The sequence below is a fragment of the Lissotriton vulgaris genome, chromosome 2_2 (genome assembly GCF_964263255.1).
Source record: "Lissotriton vulgaris chromosome 2_2, aLisVul1.2, whole genome shotgun sequence".
In the NCBI taxonomy this organism is placed as follows: domain Eukaryota; kingdom Metazoa; phylum Chordata; class Amphibia; order Caudata; family Salamandridae; genus Lissotriton; species Lissotriton vulgaris.
The window spans coordinates 215,002,744-215,021,561 of NC_141688.1; the positions used below are offsets into that span (position 1 = coordinate 215,002,744).

The window sequence follows — 18,818 nt, forward strand, 5'->3', positions numbered from 1 at the left end:
ATATCTATATCTATATATAAATCAATAGGCAAGCTGTAATATACCCGACTTGCAGCAAAGACTAACATATAGAGGTAACCGAAGTAAGACATTGTGCTGTTCTAAACACCAATGGTGCATCAGTGTTGAACCTTCAAAGAAAAAGCAAGTATATAAGTAATATAATTTTATTAAATTATGAAATGTGTAGACGCTTTTGCAAAGGGGTAAACATCTCCAGTTCAAAGAGACGTAGACCCAAGCATGTGTAGTAGTTGTCCAAGATTATAGCAGATTAGCCTATGATGTGTAGTTTAAAATTAGCTACTTGGAAACAAAATATGGAACAATGATTACAAATCCAAGAAATCAAGGGTACTAGACCTTTCTGAGACTCATGCTTCTCGGTTTTGCTTTGATATTCAAAGCCAACAGCACTTTTGTCCACGTTGTCCTTGTCAATGCCATACTTGCCCCCAAAGCCTTTAGAATAATCTGAAAATGAAACAATTGGTTAGGTTGTACAAATGGTCTAAATCTAGACAGGGTCAATATAGATGTATGATAACTCGGGAATTAGTCATTCAAAAGGATGCGGAGAGGAACTAATGGGTTCACAGCTTCTTTCAGACTGAACAAAAATCATTCATCATTCAACCCAGCATCCAGGGTAACATGTAAGAGATGTAGACAGAAGGCACCCAACAAGTGATGTACGAATTCCTCCAAGGTTAGTGATACTTCATCCTCAATAGTCAACCTCGAGCTCAGACAATACCAGCGGGAAATTATCCATGCTCAACTAGACCCACAATCATGACGACACAGCAAAGCAAAAGAGCCACAAATAAGGAAGGTTTGCATTCATACACCACCCGCAGCAATGTTGCTACTCTACTTAGTAACACAGCACCAATGTCCATATTTGTAGCCCCATGGACCACTTGAAATGACGGCCTTAGAAATTAATGCTTAGCAGGCATGTCCTAGCGACCGATCCACCCAGTATGGTACATGGCAAGCGAGAACCAATCATATATACACAACACACAATCCTGTAATGACCATGCACAATACCACAACGAACACCCCTTACAGCTAAATCCACACGACAACACTCGACCCTTCGACTACCCTCAAGACACTCTTCCAGAAGCAGATCCGTGTGCCCAGACCTGAGCCTTGTGTGACCCCAGACAGCTTATCGTTAACCACCAGCATAGAGAGGCCACACAAATGTGCACTTTAAATGGATATTATAATATGTGAAGATCATACAGAATCGAAGATGAAAGCACACTTTGTTTCAACAGACTGACATGCTCACCACTTCAGCTAAGACATCCCTGTCTATTATCCTGAACCTCCAGCAGCGTTATTAAAACGTTGTGCAATGACTGTGCTATGAGCACAACCCATTCTAAATGTATTGTCATTTCACAAATTAAAAAATCGACCATTCTTCTATTCCGAATCCCACTTCATTGTATCCCTGATCTCATTCCCCGCCAAATGTTACACAGTCAGGGTGAGGTTGATCAATAGTTTTACCAGAGAAAGATCTACTTGCGTGCATCTCTGGTGGGCTATCTTAGCCCAAATGCTTTTACATGAAGCGTAGTCGATGCTTAGATGTAGCAGCAGTTAAAATAATGATGGTCTTGGGAGATCAGCCAGGCACATCTAGCTAACTTATGTGTAGATAGGGCTCTGGGCTATTACCTTTTTGGAACCCAATATTAAATAAAATGAAATGGTTCTACCCATAACAAAATTCATTTCTGTCCCATAGGTGTAGTTTGTGGTTACACATTATGTAATATATCCAAAAGGCAGAAGAACCAAACCTACCAACACATGACATACTGACCTTTTTGTGACTCGTGCTTCTCAAGTTTATTCTGGTAATCGAAGCCTAGGGCACTCTTGTCTACCCGATCAGACTGCACACCGTATTTACCGCCAAAACCGCTTGAGTAGTCTACATGATGCAAGAGAGCAAAGACTTAAGTTCACGAAAGGTGTGCCTCTTCTTAGCACACATAGCATTTAAGAAGTATTAAGAGGTAAATGTTTGCATCCGGTATCCCACATCGGTCCAGGAGGCCTGGATCTACGTCAGATTTTCAGGCTACCCCCAAGATAAATTTACACTAAACGAATTGGAAATTGGAAAACATGGCAGGTGAGAAGTTCTTGGTCAATGTTGGACATGGTTAGTTCTTTGCTCTGGAGCATTCCATGGCACGTCTAACCAGTAATAACCCAGTGCAAGCTTCCACATCACTGATCACTTCACATGAAAGAATCACTATACTGCCCAATTAATCACACTATAGCTAGGGACAGGTTTAGAGGCCAGCAGCATTATCTTGAAAAATGAAAAATAGCGAAGATTAATATTTAGAAATCAAAATCTTACAAAAATAGTAACCAGACATTTATTTATGGAGATGAGAAATTTTTAGGTAAAGCCCAGCCGGTGATGTCATGCAGCAATGATTAGGCAAATTAAAAGGATTCTCTGGAAATAATTAATAAGCAAAAGTCAAATTCATGCAAAAATATCTCACTGGCAGAATTTGAAAAACAATACATGACCTAGAACAAAATACATTAAAATGAAAGTAACATTCACCCAGTATGTATGAGCACACTAGAGTTGTATGGGCGTACTATTTAAAAATGGTTTACTAAATGTTATTTAAAATATAACTGGACTCCTGGTATGGCCACACATAATAAAAGCAGTCAACCCTTGAAGTCGCAAACAAATTTATACAACAGCCTGGTCACCACCTAAATAGCACAACTGATGCGGTATAAAGTGGGCCACTGTTAAACCATCATTCATTGGAAATGGGTTTTGAAAGTCAATAATACTCATAAGCAAGCACAATTCACACACCAAGAAGATCCAAAAATGGTATAGAAATATGAAACTCTTGATATAGGTTTTACTTAAAGTCATATCTAAAATGTAAAACGTATGTACCTCACCATTTCAAATGTTTGCCTGAACATGCAGTACAACATCTTTTATGTAGTGACCGAAAGCTTGGATTGCAAAAGTCGGCCCAAGTAACAGTAAACCAACCTACAGCTTAATTCTTACCAACCTTTTTGTGATTCATGCTTCTCAGTTTTCCCCTGGTAGTCAAATCCCAGGGCACTTTTATCCACCCGATCAGCTTGTACACCATACTTTCCACCAAAGCCACTTGAATAGTCTATTGGGGTCAAGAACGTAAAGAGTAATGCAAGAGTCAATTTTGCGTCCAACACACATAAAAAGGACAATTCACTCTAGGACCAGGCTCAGTTTTCGCTTTCAAAGACCAGAAAGTAGACAAAGCAACAGGAAGAACCGTGACATACTGCGGCTGCATGTAACGAAAACATCAAAACAGGAGATAAAGAAACCAGAGAGATCTAAAGAAGGTGCACCCACATGAAACAGTACTCCACAAAGACAATCAGAGAAGTTAGAAAGACAACAAAGAGTCCGAGTGCATAAAAAGAAAGATCAGTGTAGATGAAGTAAACTAGGAAGGACATTAAGAGGCTGCGCACATGTAACACAAATATGGTGCAATACAGAGGCAAAGCACCTAAACAAGGTGGACCCAAATATATTAAGTTACACCAGGCAATTCACACTAAATAAGTACCAGCATACCCAAAAAACGTCAGTCTCAATGGTTGAATAAAGGTAAATATATGGCAGTTTGTGTTGCAGCACACTGGAGTCCGAGCAGGAGCTGCTCCTGGCCTCACCGAATATTATCCGCACAATCACTCGGCCCGAACGCTTATGGGATGCCTTTTAGTAGCGGGTTAGGTTACAAACAAACAAGGGCGGATATTCCCTCAACGTTACAAGCCTACAAGCAAATCTACAGGGCCAAGAGCCTTGTTTAATCGTGTGGCCAGAAGAAGATGCCAACTTTAGCCATGATGCTGCAATGTGGACTGGCTTGCTTTCTTTGAATACCCAGGGTGCACAATTTTCGGAAGCTGAAAGAGCCCCAGGTTTGTAAAATAATGTTTACCAAGGACCTTTCTACAACCCATGGATCTCCAACCTCTAGAACATTTAGGCTGTTATCTGCGGTCTATATCCTATTGGGACTAAAAGGGGCAGATGCCTGCCCATGATCACGGATTTGAGGGCTGACTAAATATGTTCCATGTCATATACTGCCAACGTGTTTCTGAAATGTGACTTTTGGAGGCAACCTGCAGCCAGGATTCAAAATAAATCCTGTACACAAAGTTTGTGGCCGTTTCGGGTTGGGTTTACTAGAGAAAGCTGGTGGACACCTAAAATGTAAAAATGGAGGATAAACAACAATTTCCAGATAGTTTTCCAAACCAAAAAACTTACTGATGTCAAGAGAAATAGAAAATAAGTCTATTAAGTCAGGTGTTGGTGTCGAAATAACACTAGTTAAATTTCTCGTAGTCAGAAATACTTGCTTTCACTCCTGTAAATTTACAGCCGGTAGCCTTCAATCTTGGAAAACTTACAAATGTAGGACTAACACTTCACAACAGAATGACCAGCTTTTGTTAACAAACCCAGTGCTCAAGTTGGCGGTCGTGTAGCACAACGCTCATATCAGAGTTAGTGGTTGCAGTGCTCGAATTGAGCACAGGGCACCGGTTCACACTGCCCGTTGTAAACTAAAGAGCAAATATTACTGAAGGGACAATGAAAAAAGACTAACCAATACACGACACAAAACACAGTCCTCAGATGTTGGGGAATGTGGAGGGTAAAGCTGAATATTGCTATCCATCTCAAATACAGTGTGCAGTTTCTAAATCACCCTGCACATTTCAAGGCCCATTCACTGATCTGTACATGAAACTCCACTGAGGACTCGCTCCTTATTCTGTCAAAATATCATTTTAGCATAATGCTCATGCAATTTGTGTAGCAGATTGGCAGTACTTGCATTACCTTTTTGGGACGCGTGCTTTTCTGTCTTGCCTTGATATTCAAAGCCAACTGCAGACTGCAAAACAAAGAAAAATTATTAACTCAAGTGACTAAGGGCTTTGTATAAAGGTTATTTGCAGTTACAAAGCTTGCGATTTGCAAAAACGTAGGCTGTGATTCAAACACCTGTTCGAGAAAAATGCTTACTCATAAAATAGGGTAGTTCACAATTTGCGACACATTAGATCTTGTAGCCATTAGACGGATGGTGGCCTACTGGGGTCAGCAGACCACTATGTCCGTGATTATATATATATATATATATATATATATATATATATATATATATATATATATATATATATATATCGCTATGCAGGCTCAAAATCCTCCCCAGTCAACAGGGAAGAAAACAGCACTCCCGGAAACCTTCAGCAAGGCAGTAGGTTTTGCTTTGTGGACAGACGCGTTTCGGAAAGACTTCCTTCTTCTGTGTCACTTCCTGTGACACCGAAGAAGGAAGTCTTTCCCAAATGCGTCGGTCCACAAAATAAAACATACTGCCTTGCTGAAGGTTTCCGGGAGTGCTGTTTTCTTCCCTGTTGACTGGGGAGGATTTTGAGCCTGCATAGCGATATATATATATATATATATATATATATATATATATATATATAAAAATAATAAATCTGGCACCAGTTGACGAATCTGCCTGAAAATTTCCTCAAAATGGCCTCGTCGAGTTCCGCTCTTTCCCTGAAAGTTTTGGGGGGGGGGGGGGGGGGCAGGGGGGGGAGGGGAGGGGGGGATTTGTCAAGCGGGGGCCGAGATAAAAGGGGGGTCCCAAAACGCGTTTTCCCCATGTTAATTTCCATAGGGCGGGCGATTTCACTTTTAGCTCGAACGGCTGAATGGATTTACATCACACTTGGCAAAATTGTACGGACTAGTAGCCCGATGTGCTTTGCTATGTCTCAAGATATGTGCTCCAGTGGATTTTGAGTAATTTAGGTTCAAAAAAATATATATATCTATAGGCGCGCCCCGGTACGCGCTCCGGGAAGCGCACCGGGCGCGCCACGCGACTTGCACGCAGAAAGCGGATTGGCTCTTGGGTGTCTGTAAACATTCTAAACAGTCTGGAGCGGCCGCCATCTTGTGTCTCGGTAAAATCGAGACACAAGAGGTGGCAAAAACAAAGGGGGGAATTGACCATAAGGGGGCAGGGTAGACCCCATCCTGACCCCCTAGGTTTAATGTGGGGGCTAAAATAGGGTCCTGCGGGGCATTTAAAAAAATAAAAATTTCGATTTGCGCGGGGGGAGCGCCCGGTACGCGCACCGGGGAGCGAAGCACGGGGAAAATCCAGGACCATATTTATGAAGGCCTTGCGCTGCCTGTGCGTCACTTGTTGTGACGCACCAGCGGTGTAAAAAAATGCGCCTTGTTACGCTATATTTAAAAAGTGACGCATCTACCTAGATACGTCACTTTTTAAATATAGCGCAACGAGGCGCATTTTTTTTACACCGCTGGTGCGATGCGTCACTTTTCTGTGCGCACTCCTTACGACATTCCAGATGTGTCATATTTAATGTATGACGAATCATGTAAGGAGTTACAGATACGTCAGTATTTCTGACATATCTGTAAAAATAAAAGTGACGCATTGCTGGAGTGCGTCACAATAGTGACGCAACTCCAGTAATGCGTCCTTTCACAAGGGGAAAGCACCATCGCACCAGCGGTGTAAAAAAATGCGCCTCGTTGCGCTATATTTAAAAAGTGACGCATCTAGGTAGATGGGTCACTTTTTAAAACCCTGCGCCACATTATATCTGTGTCAGGTATAATGTATGCAGAGGGGGCGTTCCCCCGCAAAAAGCTTGGTAATAGCGACGCAGTGAAATCTATGAGATTTCACTGCGTCACTTTTAGGATGCTGTTGCGTCAAAATCTTGCGCCTGCCTCACAGCAGGGGTAAGACTGACGCAAGACCTTTCACATGGTGCTTTCCCCATGTGAAAGGACGCATTACTGGAGTTGCGTCACTTTTGTGACGCACTCCAGCAATGCGTCACTTTTGTGTTTACAGATACGTCAGAAATACTGACGTATCTGTAACTCCTTGCGACATGATTCGTCATACATTAAATATGACACATCTGGAATGTAGTAAGGAGTGCGCACAGAAAAGTGACGCATCGCACCAGCGGTGTTAAAAAATGCGCCTCGTTGCGCTATATTTAAAAAGTGACGCATCTAGGTAGATGGGTCACTTTTTAAAACCCTGCGCCACAATATATCTGCGTCAGGTATAATGTATGCAGAGGGGGTGTTCCCCCGCAAAAAGCTTTGTAATAGTGACGCAGTGAAATCTATGAGATTTCACTGCGTCACTTTTAGGATGCTGTTGCGTCAAAATCTTGCGCCTGCCTCACAGCAGGTGTAAGACTGACGCAAGACCTTTCACATGGTGCTTTTCCCATGTGAAAGGACGCATTACTGGAGTTGCGTCACTTTTGTGACGCACTCCAGTAATGTGTCAATTTTGTGTTTACAGATACGTCAGAAATACTGACGTATTTGTAACTCCTTGCGAATTGATTAGTCATAAATTAAATATGACATATCTGGAATGTCATAAGGAGTGCGCCCAGAAAAGTGACGCATCGCTGTTTTCACGTAGCGATGCGTCACTTTTCAGAAATGAGGCCTCCAGTTTATTCACTGTGTCACCTCTACGACCCTTTCTTGCGTCAATACGTCCCTTTTGCATACATTACACCTGACGTAGGAATAATGTGGCACAGGGGTTTACAAAGTGATGTATTTACCTAGAAACGCCACTTTGTAAATATGAATAAATAAGGTGCATTTTTTATTGGAATGTTGTGTCACAAAAAGTGATGCTTTGGTGGCGTTAAAGTGACGCATGGCTTCATAAATGAGGCCTACCTTAAACTCCAGCAATGCATCTTTTCTTATTCTTCAACACTCCTGTTCTTTTTCAACATTTTCATTGAATATCAACATTCCCCATATTCACTCTTTTTCTCATAACTTTCTTTCCTAACACTCACCTTCTTTCAGTCCTCCTACTTCACTTCTTTTTCCTCTCATACCTTTCTGTTCTTTCTTACTCAATTCCTTTCAATTATCAATGCACTCTATTTCACTTACTCTTTTTCATTTTTTTAAGAATATAGCTCTTTGATGAGAATTGGAGGTAGTTCTGAAAAGAACTTTTGGTTTTCTTCTTTTTTCAAAACAGGAACAAAAACAGGTAATGGAAACTGCTCAACAGGAGCAAAAAAACCAAAAAAAATTAGGGGTGGGAAGGGCAGTGATGGTTCTCCAATGCTCGAACCATGAGCTGGACACTTTGCTCCCCATAGGTGAGGAGTTGATTGCTGTATCTGCATCTGACGATTCCATGGTTAAATGCAGGTTGAATGTTTGGCACCTGCTCCTGTGATTGCCCCCTCCCAGAAGAAGTTGCTCCTCCGGTGGATGTAGAGGCCCCATCACTGGGAACCTCTTGTGCCAGAGCCCTGACACTTTCCAGGGCAAAATTCTGGGGGTGTTTCCTCTGGACATGGCGGATCATTGTGAAGTTCCCAAAAGAGTACTTTTTCAAAGGGTTACCTCGTGACAGCTCTTCTTTGCAGATCCTGCACTGCACTTTGGAGCATTTACCTTTTTTTGTCCAGGTGGGATTTCAAAAAATTTCCAAATGAAATGTTCCTTAACTTTTCGTTGAGGAGGCTCTTCATTAATGAATTCTGGGTCATCCTCACTGCTGGATTGTCTGGCAGCCATTGTAAAACCAAGAAATATCCTGGAGCAAAAAGGCAGGTCTTTCAGTCACAAAAGTGAAAGAAGAAGTGAAGGAAATGGGTGGGGATTTCATTCTTTGTAAAAAAAACTGCTAGCAACCAATGAAAAGTGTTATTTTAAGGTCACATGACTCGACGCGCTTACGCTGCGCGCTCCGGAGCGCTTCCGGGTGCGTTTACGCGGCGCGAACGTAGGCGCTTCCGGGGCGCATACGTGGCGCGAACGTAGGCGCTTCCGGGTGCGTTTACGCGGCGCGAACGTAGGCGCTTCCGAGGGCGCTTACGTTGCGCGCCGAAGTGACGTCATCAAACTTTTACGGAAATGCATAATCATTTTCCTTATTAAAAAAAACTGATTTTATTTGTATGGTACCAAATGTTTTGCATTATTAACTTTTCATTCATATTTTTTTTCACGAACGAAAGTAGCGCTCTGGGTGCGCTTTCCCGTGAGCTTACCGGTTAGCTTACCGGAGAGCTTACCAGAGCGCTCGCCCAGAGCGCAAAAGAAAAAAATTATATATAAAAAAAAAAAAAATACACAAAACAGCAAATTGTAAAAAAAATAAAAAGGTTAGAAACTCGATATAGAAAGGAATTAGCATTTAAAAAACCTTTGAAATTCACTGAAAAAACCATAGGTTTCACACCAGTTATAGTTAGGAATTAGTATTTAAAAAACCTATCAAATTCACTGAAAAAACCATAGGTTTCACACCAGTTATAGTTACCTGGAAATTTTACTGACATAAAACCATTGAAATTCCCACGTTATAGTTAGTTGGACTCACTATAACTTGCACGTGTAATGCACTGCTGATGACATCACATATTACATCACTCATGACATGGTCTGTGACATCACTCTTGACATCACTGATGACACCATCCAGTGAATGCGTGTCTTTCTGAAAAATAAATATGTTTTATATATGTATATGTAAAGCTCGATGGAAGAATAAATGTTTCAATAAATGTCTTAATGGATGTTTTTTTTTTTTAAATTGATTGGTTAACTGGCTTATTAAGTGTATCATAGTGAATACATATATTAGCGAGTATTGTTTAAATATTTAAATGTTTGTATCAGTGTTTCACTTTGTGTATAAGTGGCTGCATGGGTTGGTGAGTAGCTACATGTGTGTGTATATGGGTTATTAGATTTTAGCATCAGTATAAGTGTCTGTATGATTTGGTGGGGGTGTTACTTAGCACATAGATGCATCAATGAATGACTCACTGTTTGTATGTGTTTTGAAGACAGCATATGTGCCGGACTGTATGTGTGAATGAGTGTGTATATGTATGTGTTAGTAATTGAATGACTGTCTTACTAGTGTCTTTATCAATAACTACATATGTTTTAATCTAGTATATGTGAGTATTGGTGTATATAAGTGAGTATATGTGAGAGTGAGAGATTGAAAGAGTTCTTGTTTTAATAAGTATGTGTTTCTATAAGTGATTGTTTAAGAGAGTAAGTATGTGTAAGTTTCCTTAGAAGTAAGGTGGTAGTGTGTGTATAGCTGTATATGCAAAAAAATGGATGTTCAATAGTTTATTTGCATGTGTGAGTATGTGTGTGAGCAACTTTTGGAAGACTGTCGGTGTGTTAACGGCTGTATAGGTGTCTCACTACATATGAGTGAGTATATGTATGCATGACTATATAGAACTGTTGGTGAATGAGTGGATGTGTATATAAATGGTGGAATTACTGAATTGGTTGTTGTAACTGGTATAGGCATCTCCACCTTTTTGAAAATGTTAGTTTCTATTTTTGAATATGTGTTTGAAGGGTTACTTTACAGTGAAAGGAGGTCAGTCACAATGTCACAAGGATGGTGTCATCAGTGATGTCATGAGTGATGTCACTGACCATGTCATGAGTGATGTAATATGGGATGTCATCAGCAGTGCATTACACGCGCAAGTTATAGTGAGTCCAACTAACTATATCGTGGGAATTTCAATGGTTTTATGTCAGTAAAATTTCCAGGTACATTAACTGGTGTAAAACCTATGTTTTTTTCAGTGAATAAATTATATATATATATATATATATATATATATATATATATATATATATTCACTGAAAAAACCATAGGTTATAGACCATATATAGTTAGGAATTAGCATTTACAAAACCTTGAAAATTCACTGAAGAAACCATAGGTTATAGACCATATATACTTAGGAATTCGCATTTACAAAACCTTATTTTACTCACACAAAACCATTGAAATTCCATATATAGTTAGTTGCACTAACTATATATCACGCACCCGCAATCCACTGCTGATGATGTCACATATTACATCATTCATGACATGGTCAGTGACATCACTGATGACATCTCTGATGACATCTCTGATGACATCTCTGATGACATCTCTGATGACATCTCTGATGACATCACTGATGACATCACTGATGACATCACTGATGACATCTCATTTGACATTACTGATCACATCACTGATGATATCATTCATGTGATAATACGATGAACCTCTTCAGACTCTAATATAACCTTAGATACAATCAGTGTAAACAGACACTCACAGACTGTCACTCATCCATGGAGTTACTCACACACCTAGTCAGTCATGCAAAGAATCAATCACACCTCCATTTCCTCAACTATACAGTTATACAAACTTTACTTATTCAAACATATACTAACACATATTTACTCTCTTATACAATCCCTGATACAAGTTCACAATGATCCATACAGCCACTCACACATTCACTGGCTCTTATGCACAGTTATTTATATATGTCAACTCTCACATGTACTGTGTTTTACATATGTACTTACTTTGACATGTAGCACTGAGATATGCATTCACTCACCAATACACTCATGCACACAGTCAACCGCCCATACAGCTGTTTCCACATGCACTTTTGAAACCATACATCTAGTGAATCAACTGCTCACACATCTATGCACAGAGTCATACACCTCCCAGCCACCCACACACACACTCAGTCTCCCTTACAAATACTTGGGCAACCAATCAATAACCCATATAGTTACTCATATAGCTACTTATCAACACATGCAACAGTTTACAGAACAACAGACATAATGATGCACAAATTAAGACAGTTTAGTCACTAACCCATGCACTCAGTGAGACACATTTAATCACTCACTCATACAGTCAGTCATGCACCTACTAAATCCTTCATCCAGACACTTATACATCCACTCATTCTTCAATATGTAAGACATATTTTAACTTTACAGAAACATACAGTCACTGGGTGTTGTCATCAGTGATGTCATTTGAGATATCATTAGTGATGTCATCAGTGATGTCACTGACCATGTCATGAATGATGTAATATGTGACATCATCAGCAGTGGATTGCGGGTGCGCGATATATAGTTAGTGCAACTAACTATATATGGAATTTCAATGGTTTTGTGTGAGTAAAATAAGGTTTTGTAAATGCGAATTCCTAAGTATATATGGTCTATAACCTATGTTTTTTTCAGTGAATTTTCAAGGTTTTGTAAATGCTAATTCCTAACTATATATGGTCTATAACCTATGGTTTTTTCAGTGAATTTTCAAGGTTTTGTAAATGGAAATTCCTAACTATATATGGTCTATAACCTATGGTTTTTTCAGTGAATATATATATATATATATACATACATATATAAACATATATCATCTGTATATCTATATAAATACAAACATAAATGCATGCATACATATACTTATATGCATACAGATGCATGTTATTTACATGAAAGTTGAAAAAACACTAATAAAAGCAAAGCTAAAAAGCCACCTCATTACAAACAGAATGGCTTTAACTTAAACGAGGGCGAGATCTATTGCATTTTCAATGCTTGTTTACTTTGGTTCCATCAAGAAGGCATTCAGATGTGTCACACATTTGCCATAAATTCTGAATGTTAGCACTCTAGTTGCACATTAGATCACTGTAGTAAAGCTACTGCTCACCAGGGACGTTTGCTGCTGGTATTCAAAGTGCATGTTTCAGTCTGCATGTCAGAATTTTTTTAATGAAATAGAAGAGGATTTGAGAAGTCACTCACAATGATCCCCAATTTTTCTTTCTGAAGCACTAATCATACTTTCTATGGCAAAATTAACCCCCTCATGTTGTTCCTTTTTAAATTGAGTGTTTTCAGACTTACCACTTCATTCCAATCAAGATGGCTTCTGGTGTGCCATACTTTTGTCATAAGTAAGACTGTTAGCGCTCTAGTTGTTCTTTTGAACACTCTGGGACATTCTGTCATTGGCCTATACTTGGGGTACATCTGGGTGATATTTGGGCTACATTTAGGCTCTTTTGTCTCTGGTGGCCATCTTGGGAGACTGTATGTCAGAATTTTTTAATGAAATTGAAGAGGGTTTGAGAAGTCACTCAAAATGTGCCCTAATTTTTCTTTCTGCAGCACTAATCATAATTCATATGGCAAAATAAACCCCCTCATTTTGTTCCTTTTTAAATTAAATGTTTTAAGAGTTACCACTTTATTCCAATCAAGATGGCTTCAGGTGTGTAATAAGTAGGACTGTTAGCGCTCTAGTTGTTCTTTAGAACACTCTGGGACATTCTGTCATTGGGCTATACTTGGGCTACATCTGGGCTCTTGTCTCTGGTGGCCATTTTGGGAGACTGCATGTCAGAATGTTTTAATGAAATAGAAAAGGATTTGAGAAGTCACTCAAAATGTGCCCTAATTTTTCATTCTGCAGCACTAATCATACTTTCTATGGCAAAATATACCCCCTCATGTTGTTTCTTTTTAAATTAAATGTTTTAAGAGTTACCACTTTATTCCAATCAAGATGGCTTCAGGTGTGCCATACCTTTGTAATAAGTAGGACTGTTAGCGCTCTAGTTGTTCTTTAGAACACTCTAGGAGGCTGCAGTAGAACACAAAGGAATCAACTGACAGTCTCTGTCCTTGTTGGATGTACATGTTTTACTGAGAATGTCAGACTTCATTTTCACATGACTGAGAAAGATAATGTGAATTTACAGAAAATATGCTTTCAGTTTAGCTTATAGATCCCCTTCCAAACCACTGTTGGAAAATCATGAGATATTAGTTTTCTTTCAAACAATATTCATGATATCACAGCAGAAGGTTTTTTCACATGGTAAAATCACCTTAGAACCCACCACAATTCCTAAAACGAGTATGGTACCATCAACAAATGATTTATAATGTAACTAAAGTCCTAAAACCCTCTATTAACTACAATGCTTTTTAATGAGGTGCTATCATGTATATTGGTCCCAAGATGGCTGCCAACACTTCTTGGATGAAGTGCTGACAGCCAATCAGATCAGATGTGTGGTTAGGCTCCGCCCAGATATATATCTTTTTTTGAACCTAAATTACTCAAAATCCACTGGAGCACATATATTGAGACCTAGCAAAGGCACATCGGGCTAACAGTCCCTACAATTTTGCCAAGTTTCGTGCAAAACCATTCAGCCGTTCGAGCTAAAAGTGAGGCCAACCGCCCTATGGAAATTAACATGGGAAAAACGCGTTTTGGGACCCCCCTTTGTTCTCGGCCCCCCCCTTGATGAAACCCCCCCAAATTGTCAGGGGCTGCTCAGAAACAAAATGTTCCATTTTCCTGAAAATTTCAGCCAATTCCGTCCACAAACGCCAAAGTTATTAGACCTAGAATTTTCAAAAATCCCATAGAGAAAAAATCCTAACTATATATACCTACTGGCGACTGCCAGTAGGTAATATATATATATATATATTGGGTCTGTCTCTTCTCTCGCCGCTGTGCAGTGGAGGTTTGAAGATTTGTGCTGATATATATATATATATATATACACACACACACACACACACACACGCACACACACGCACACAAAAAACGAGATTTGTTTCAAAATATAAAATGTTATGTGTAAGTTTAATTCTTTATACCTGCTCTTCAAAAATACTGATTTAATCATTCACAAAGGGGCGGGGGTTCCTTAGAGATCCCTTCCCATTTGCAAATGAGGGGTCAGTAAAAAAATTAATATTTTGCAAGCGCAATTCCGTCGGAAAACATTCATCCATAGCAATGCACTTCAGTACAGGGAAGGTATGCCCCAAACACGTCCTTTCTTGTTTTGTACATCTGAAAAAGTATGTTTGCGGTCGGAAACAAATCAGGCAATTTCCGACCGCTAAAATGCTTTTGTACATGTGGCCCTAAAATGATAAAACGGCACAGAGCCGCACCACACTGTTTGCTCTTTCTTGGTAACCAACTGAACTGGTATCTGTAGCATTATGAATGTGATGCAATTTGCCTCAACCAGTATTATGTAAGTATTTTAATAAAATAAAAACATAAATACCAAATAATGCAAGGGAAATAAAAGTTAGGTTTAGTTTACCATTGATTAAAGGAATGTTGCATAAGACGCACTTTCTAATTTGATAAAGCACTGTATGCTTAATAGTGTGAAATAATGGCAACAAATGACCATAATACAGCCTGAATGTGACGCCATGAGTAGTAAATAGCATTTGCTAAGCATGTGGGGATAAAGTGGATGCATTTCTTAATAAATTGCTAGAACCACTACCCACCCCCAGCTATTGTACACTTCGCGTCTTGCATTCTAGTCAATGCAAAGGCAATTGGGGGCAATACAAATGTGTTACTTGGCAGCTGCTCTACATAGTTCCTGTGACACTTAATACGGACTGGTGCCATTGTATTGGGCTCTGGGCACTCCTCTTTAATGGTATTAAACAACTGCTAACAGTGTCGAAAGCAAAGCACTCTTCATCTGAATACGATAGCTTTTACAATACCTCTTGCTCAGATTCAAATAAAACTGCACCGCCTGGCGGATGTATGACGTTAAACGCATACTTTCACATTGCATACCATTACAACGCGATTTTTACAACGCAGGATCCTTTACAACGAAAGCCTTTACAACGCATGACATTACATAGCAGATGCTATTACAACGCATGCCATGACAACGTAAGTATATAATTTTTAATAAAATTGTAATTAATAAATATTTCATTTATTTAATAATTTTTTTTTAATGTGTTTATATATAAATATTTTATTTTAAAATAGTGTAGGTGTTTAAAAATAATATTCTAACTCCAGGGGGGTGTAATAGTAGGGTAAGTGCTGGATAGTGTAGGGGTTAAAATTACTATTCTACTCCAAGGGGGTGTAATAGTAGAGTAAGTGCTGGATAATGTAGGTGTAAAAATTACTTTTAGAACTTTTTTAAATTAATATTAAAATTAATAAAATTAATTTATTTAAAGTACTTGTTTAATTAATAATTATTTTTATTGTAAATATTGATTAAATTATTAATATTAAATAAATTTAATTTTTTTTTTTAATTAAATAAAAGTTTACATAAAAAGAAAAACTTACCTACACTTACATTGTATTGGCATGCGTTGTAATAGCATCTGCTATGTAATGTCATGCGTTGTAAAGGCATTCGTTGTAAAGGATCCTGCGTTGTAGTAGTTGCGTTGTAAAAGTAGTCCGTTGTAATAGTTGCGTTTTAACTGTTGTTTCCCCCGCCTGGCTTATGTCCTATTCTACTCGAGCTCGGCGGATACGGGTAGGTCACACAGCGCGGACACAGGCTTGCTGAGCCTCACCTAATGGGCTCACCCCTGATGTCCAATCCCGCCGACCCTCATGTGGCATTTAGTCCCTGACCTTTAGGCATAGGAGACCCCACAGAGGTAACATACACCACATACATGACACGAGCATGTTTTCCCTTCCCTCACTTTTTGTAAGGTCCTGATGAATCGCGGGTAACTTGACCCTATGCGAGAAACATGTCGACCACTTTGATCTCTAGTCTTCTCTAGTGTCACTCAACCTAATCTGTTGACACCTAGCAAGCTAGCCCCACATTTTAATTGCAGCCGGGGGTCCCCCAGAATAAAGTGAATTCCGGTACCCCTAGCTACATTTTAGCAATCATACCATCATCACACACCATCCTGCCCACACACCCCCACTTCACCATAAGGCTGTTGGATAGAAGATCTCCGCCAAAGAGCCCCTCTTGAGGTGAGCCCGTCGGGGATTGCACCGCCTCCCCGACGAGGAGCAAACGCCAATGATGAAGCATGACATCCTTCGGGGTGTGTGAGGCAAATACATCCAACACAATGGATGCCCCAAGGTGCCATTCAAACACCTTTGGTCATGACAGCTAAACTTTCCCCTCTCCTACATAGGAACAGTATAGCAACCTCCCTCTTGCATCCTCTATTCCTACAGGTGCAATTTCGTAAACCCCTTCTCCCATCAGTGGACATCTTTCTACCAGTATCGGAGCTCTTTGGAAGAACTCTGCAACCAAATCTGACCTTTAGGAAGCATGTGATTTCAAAAATACCTTATTCTTATGGCAATGTTGAAGACACGTCTACGAATAAAATACGAAGTTCTCTGACTTTTTGCAAATCATCTACTTGGCAAAAGTTCTGTTCCTGGAGAAGAGGGCAGTGTCAGACGCATGCATGGGTTCAGAAAGTGGTGCCTTCACCATGTAATACCCAAAATGCTGCTAGATGCCGGACGTGGAAAGCTACTGCCTGCCGGAAGCGCACAATATTGAAAGATACGAGTCCCTTTGCTGGTTCAATATAACCAGTGCCTCAATATAAAATGTATTTTACAGCATTCCGCAGATGAATTGTGGAGTAGCATGGTCACGTGGTAGCAATCTTGCTCAGAAGCGATTCATGCCATCATGGTTTTGACAGTGATGCCCCAAGACCTCGCATCTCCTGCAGCAGAGTTTAAAGTCCAGCGACTGGGATACCCCCTCCCTCTGTAGGCAACACTAAAGCAATTATGGGTGTATTCCTTGTTTGCTAACTAACAGTCTCAAGTAGTTGTGAAACACATAATTGTCTCACACAAGTTGGTGCAATATTTTTAACTAAAGTGTAAAACGATGCCCACAAACTATCGACAGGGTAGTGATAATGCCTCCTCATGCCAGAAGCTGGATGCACTACTGCCACAGTTACACTTTTTGCAACAAGATATAACTAGGGATTTCCCCAACCTTGATTAGATTTCATATATTACACTCGAGACTTAGTTTCAAGTTAAGACTGAAGTTATTTGCTTAGTTGTTTAGTAGACCTATCATTCGTTTGCTTGTTTTAACAGTTTTTTAAAGTGACAAATGATACGTCTGGATTTCTGCTGACAACGACTATGATTGAGTTGCCCCGATTCTAAGTAATTGATTAAGAAACATCCATGGGAATTATTCACTCTCACACAAGCGACAATAGACAAGGTCGCCACGAGTAGCAAGTTACAAAATGTGTGGGAGTCATGAGAATGTGTTACTCACACAATTGTTAAAATATCAAACTACTAGTGTCATCAACAACTTGGGTTATAGATTCTGTAAAGTGAGAAAAAGGACTATTTGATTGTAGGGGCCAATGAGCGATCAATCAAGAATACAAGGGAAACATGTTTTTAGCCAGATGTTTTAGAACTTTACAGAAGAGAAGACAACACCACCATGTAGGGCTTTGCAGTCCACTAGTCGATTTCCACCAGCTCTATACGTTGGCAACCAATATCTATCAGGAGTAGGCACGCAAGTCAAGTGGTACGGTTCCATGCCCCAGTTCCATGTCCCAATTTAACGCAATACATTTAATTTAATATCAACAATAAATCCAAGACCACCCCATGATCTAGTCCGAGCAGGCTCGGCCTAGATATCTTGGCGGCTTGTGCTCTGGTGATCATTTGGCTTCGTTTTCAGAGGCATCTACAGGAGTAGTACCTAGAAGGGCAGACTAGGGTGTGCAAAACTAAGGAGTATTAATGATTGAATTCTCTGGACAGGGAGTACATTTTCTTTCCTCCCATTTCAATTAACTCACTTTCGGCATGGGCAACAGCAATTCACCTCTTGCCCTGGTTATAGCCTCTTTAGGAGTTCTTTTTCGTTACTATTAGGCAGTGTGTTTTTTTGTTATCTTGTTT

General features: G+C 39.8%; 1 protein-coding gene across 2 annotated transcripts in view; it reads right to left on the reverse strand.

The window, feature by feature from the left end:
* The window catches only part of CTTN (cortactin), a 211,206-nt gene that overhangs the window by 68,319 nt on the left and 124,069 nt on the right, over positions 1-18,818 (reverse strand). Inside the window, exons 6-9 of one of the 2 annotated variants that reach the window (XM_086959558.1) lie at positions 4,946-5,000; positions 3,099-3,209; positions 1,850-1,960; positions 364-474 (exon numbers count right to left, since the gene is read on the reverse strand). In XM_086959558.1, coding sequence (XP_086815684.1) covers positions 364-474; positions 1,850-1,960; positions 3,099-3,209; positions 4,946-5,000 — 388 coding nt within the window. The remainder of the gene's footprint in view (positions 1-363; positions 475-1,849; positions 1,961-3,098; positions 3,210-4,945; positions 5,001-18,818) is intronic. The other variant, XM_086959559.1, reaches the window with a different exon arrangement.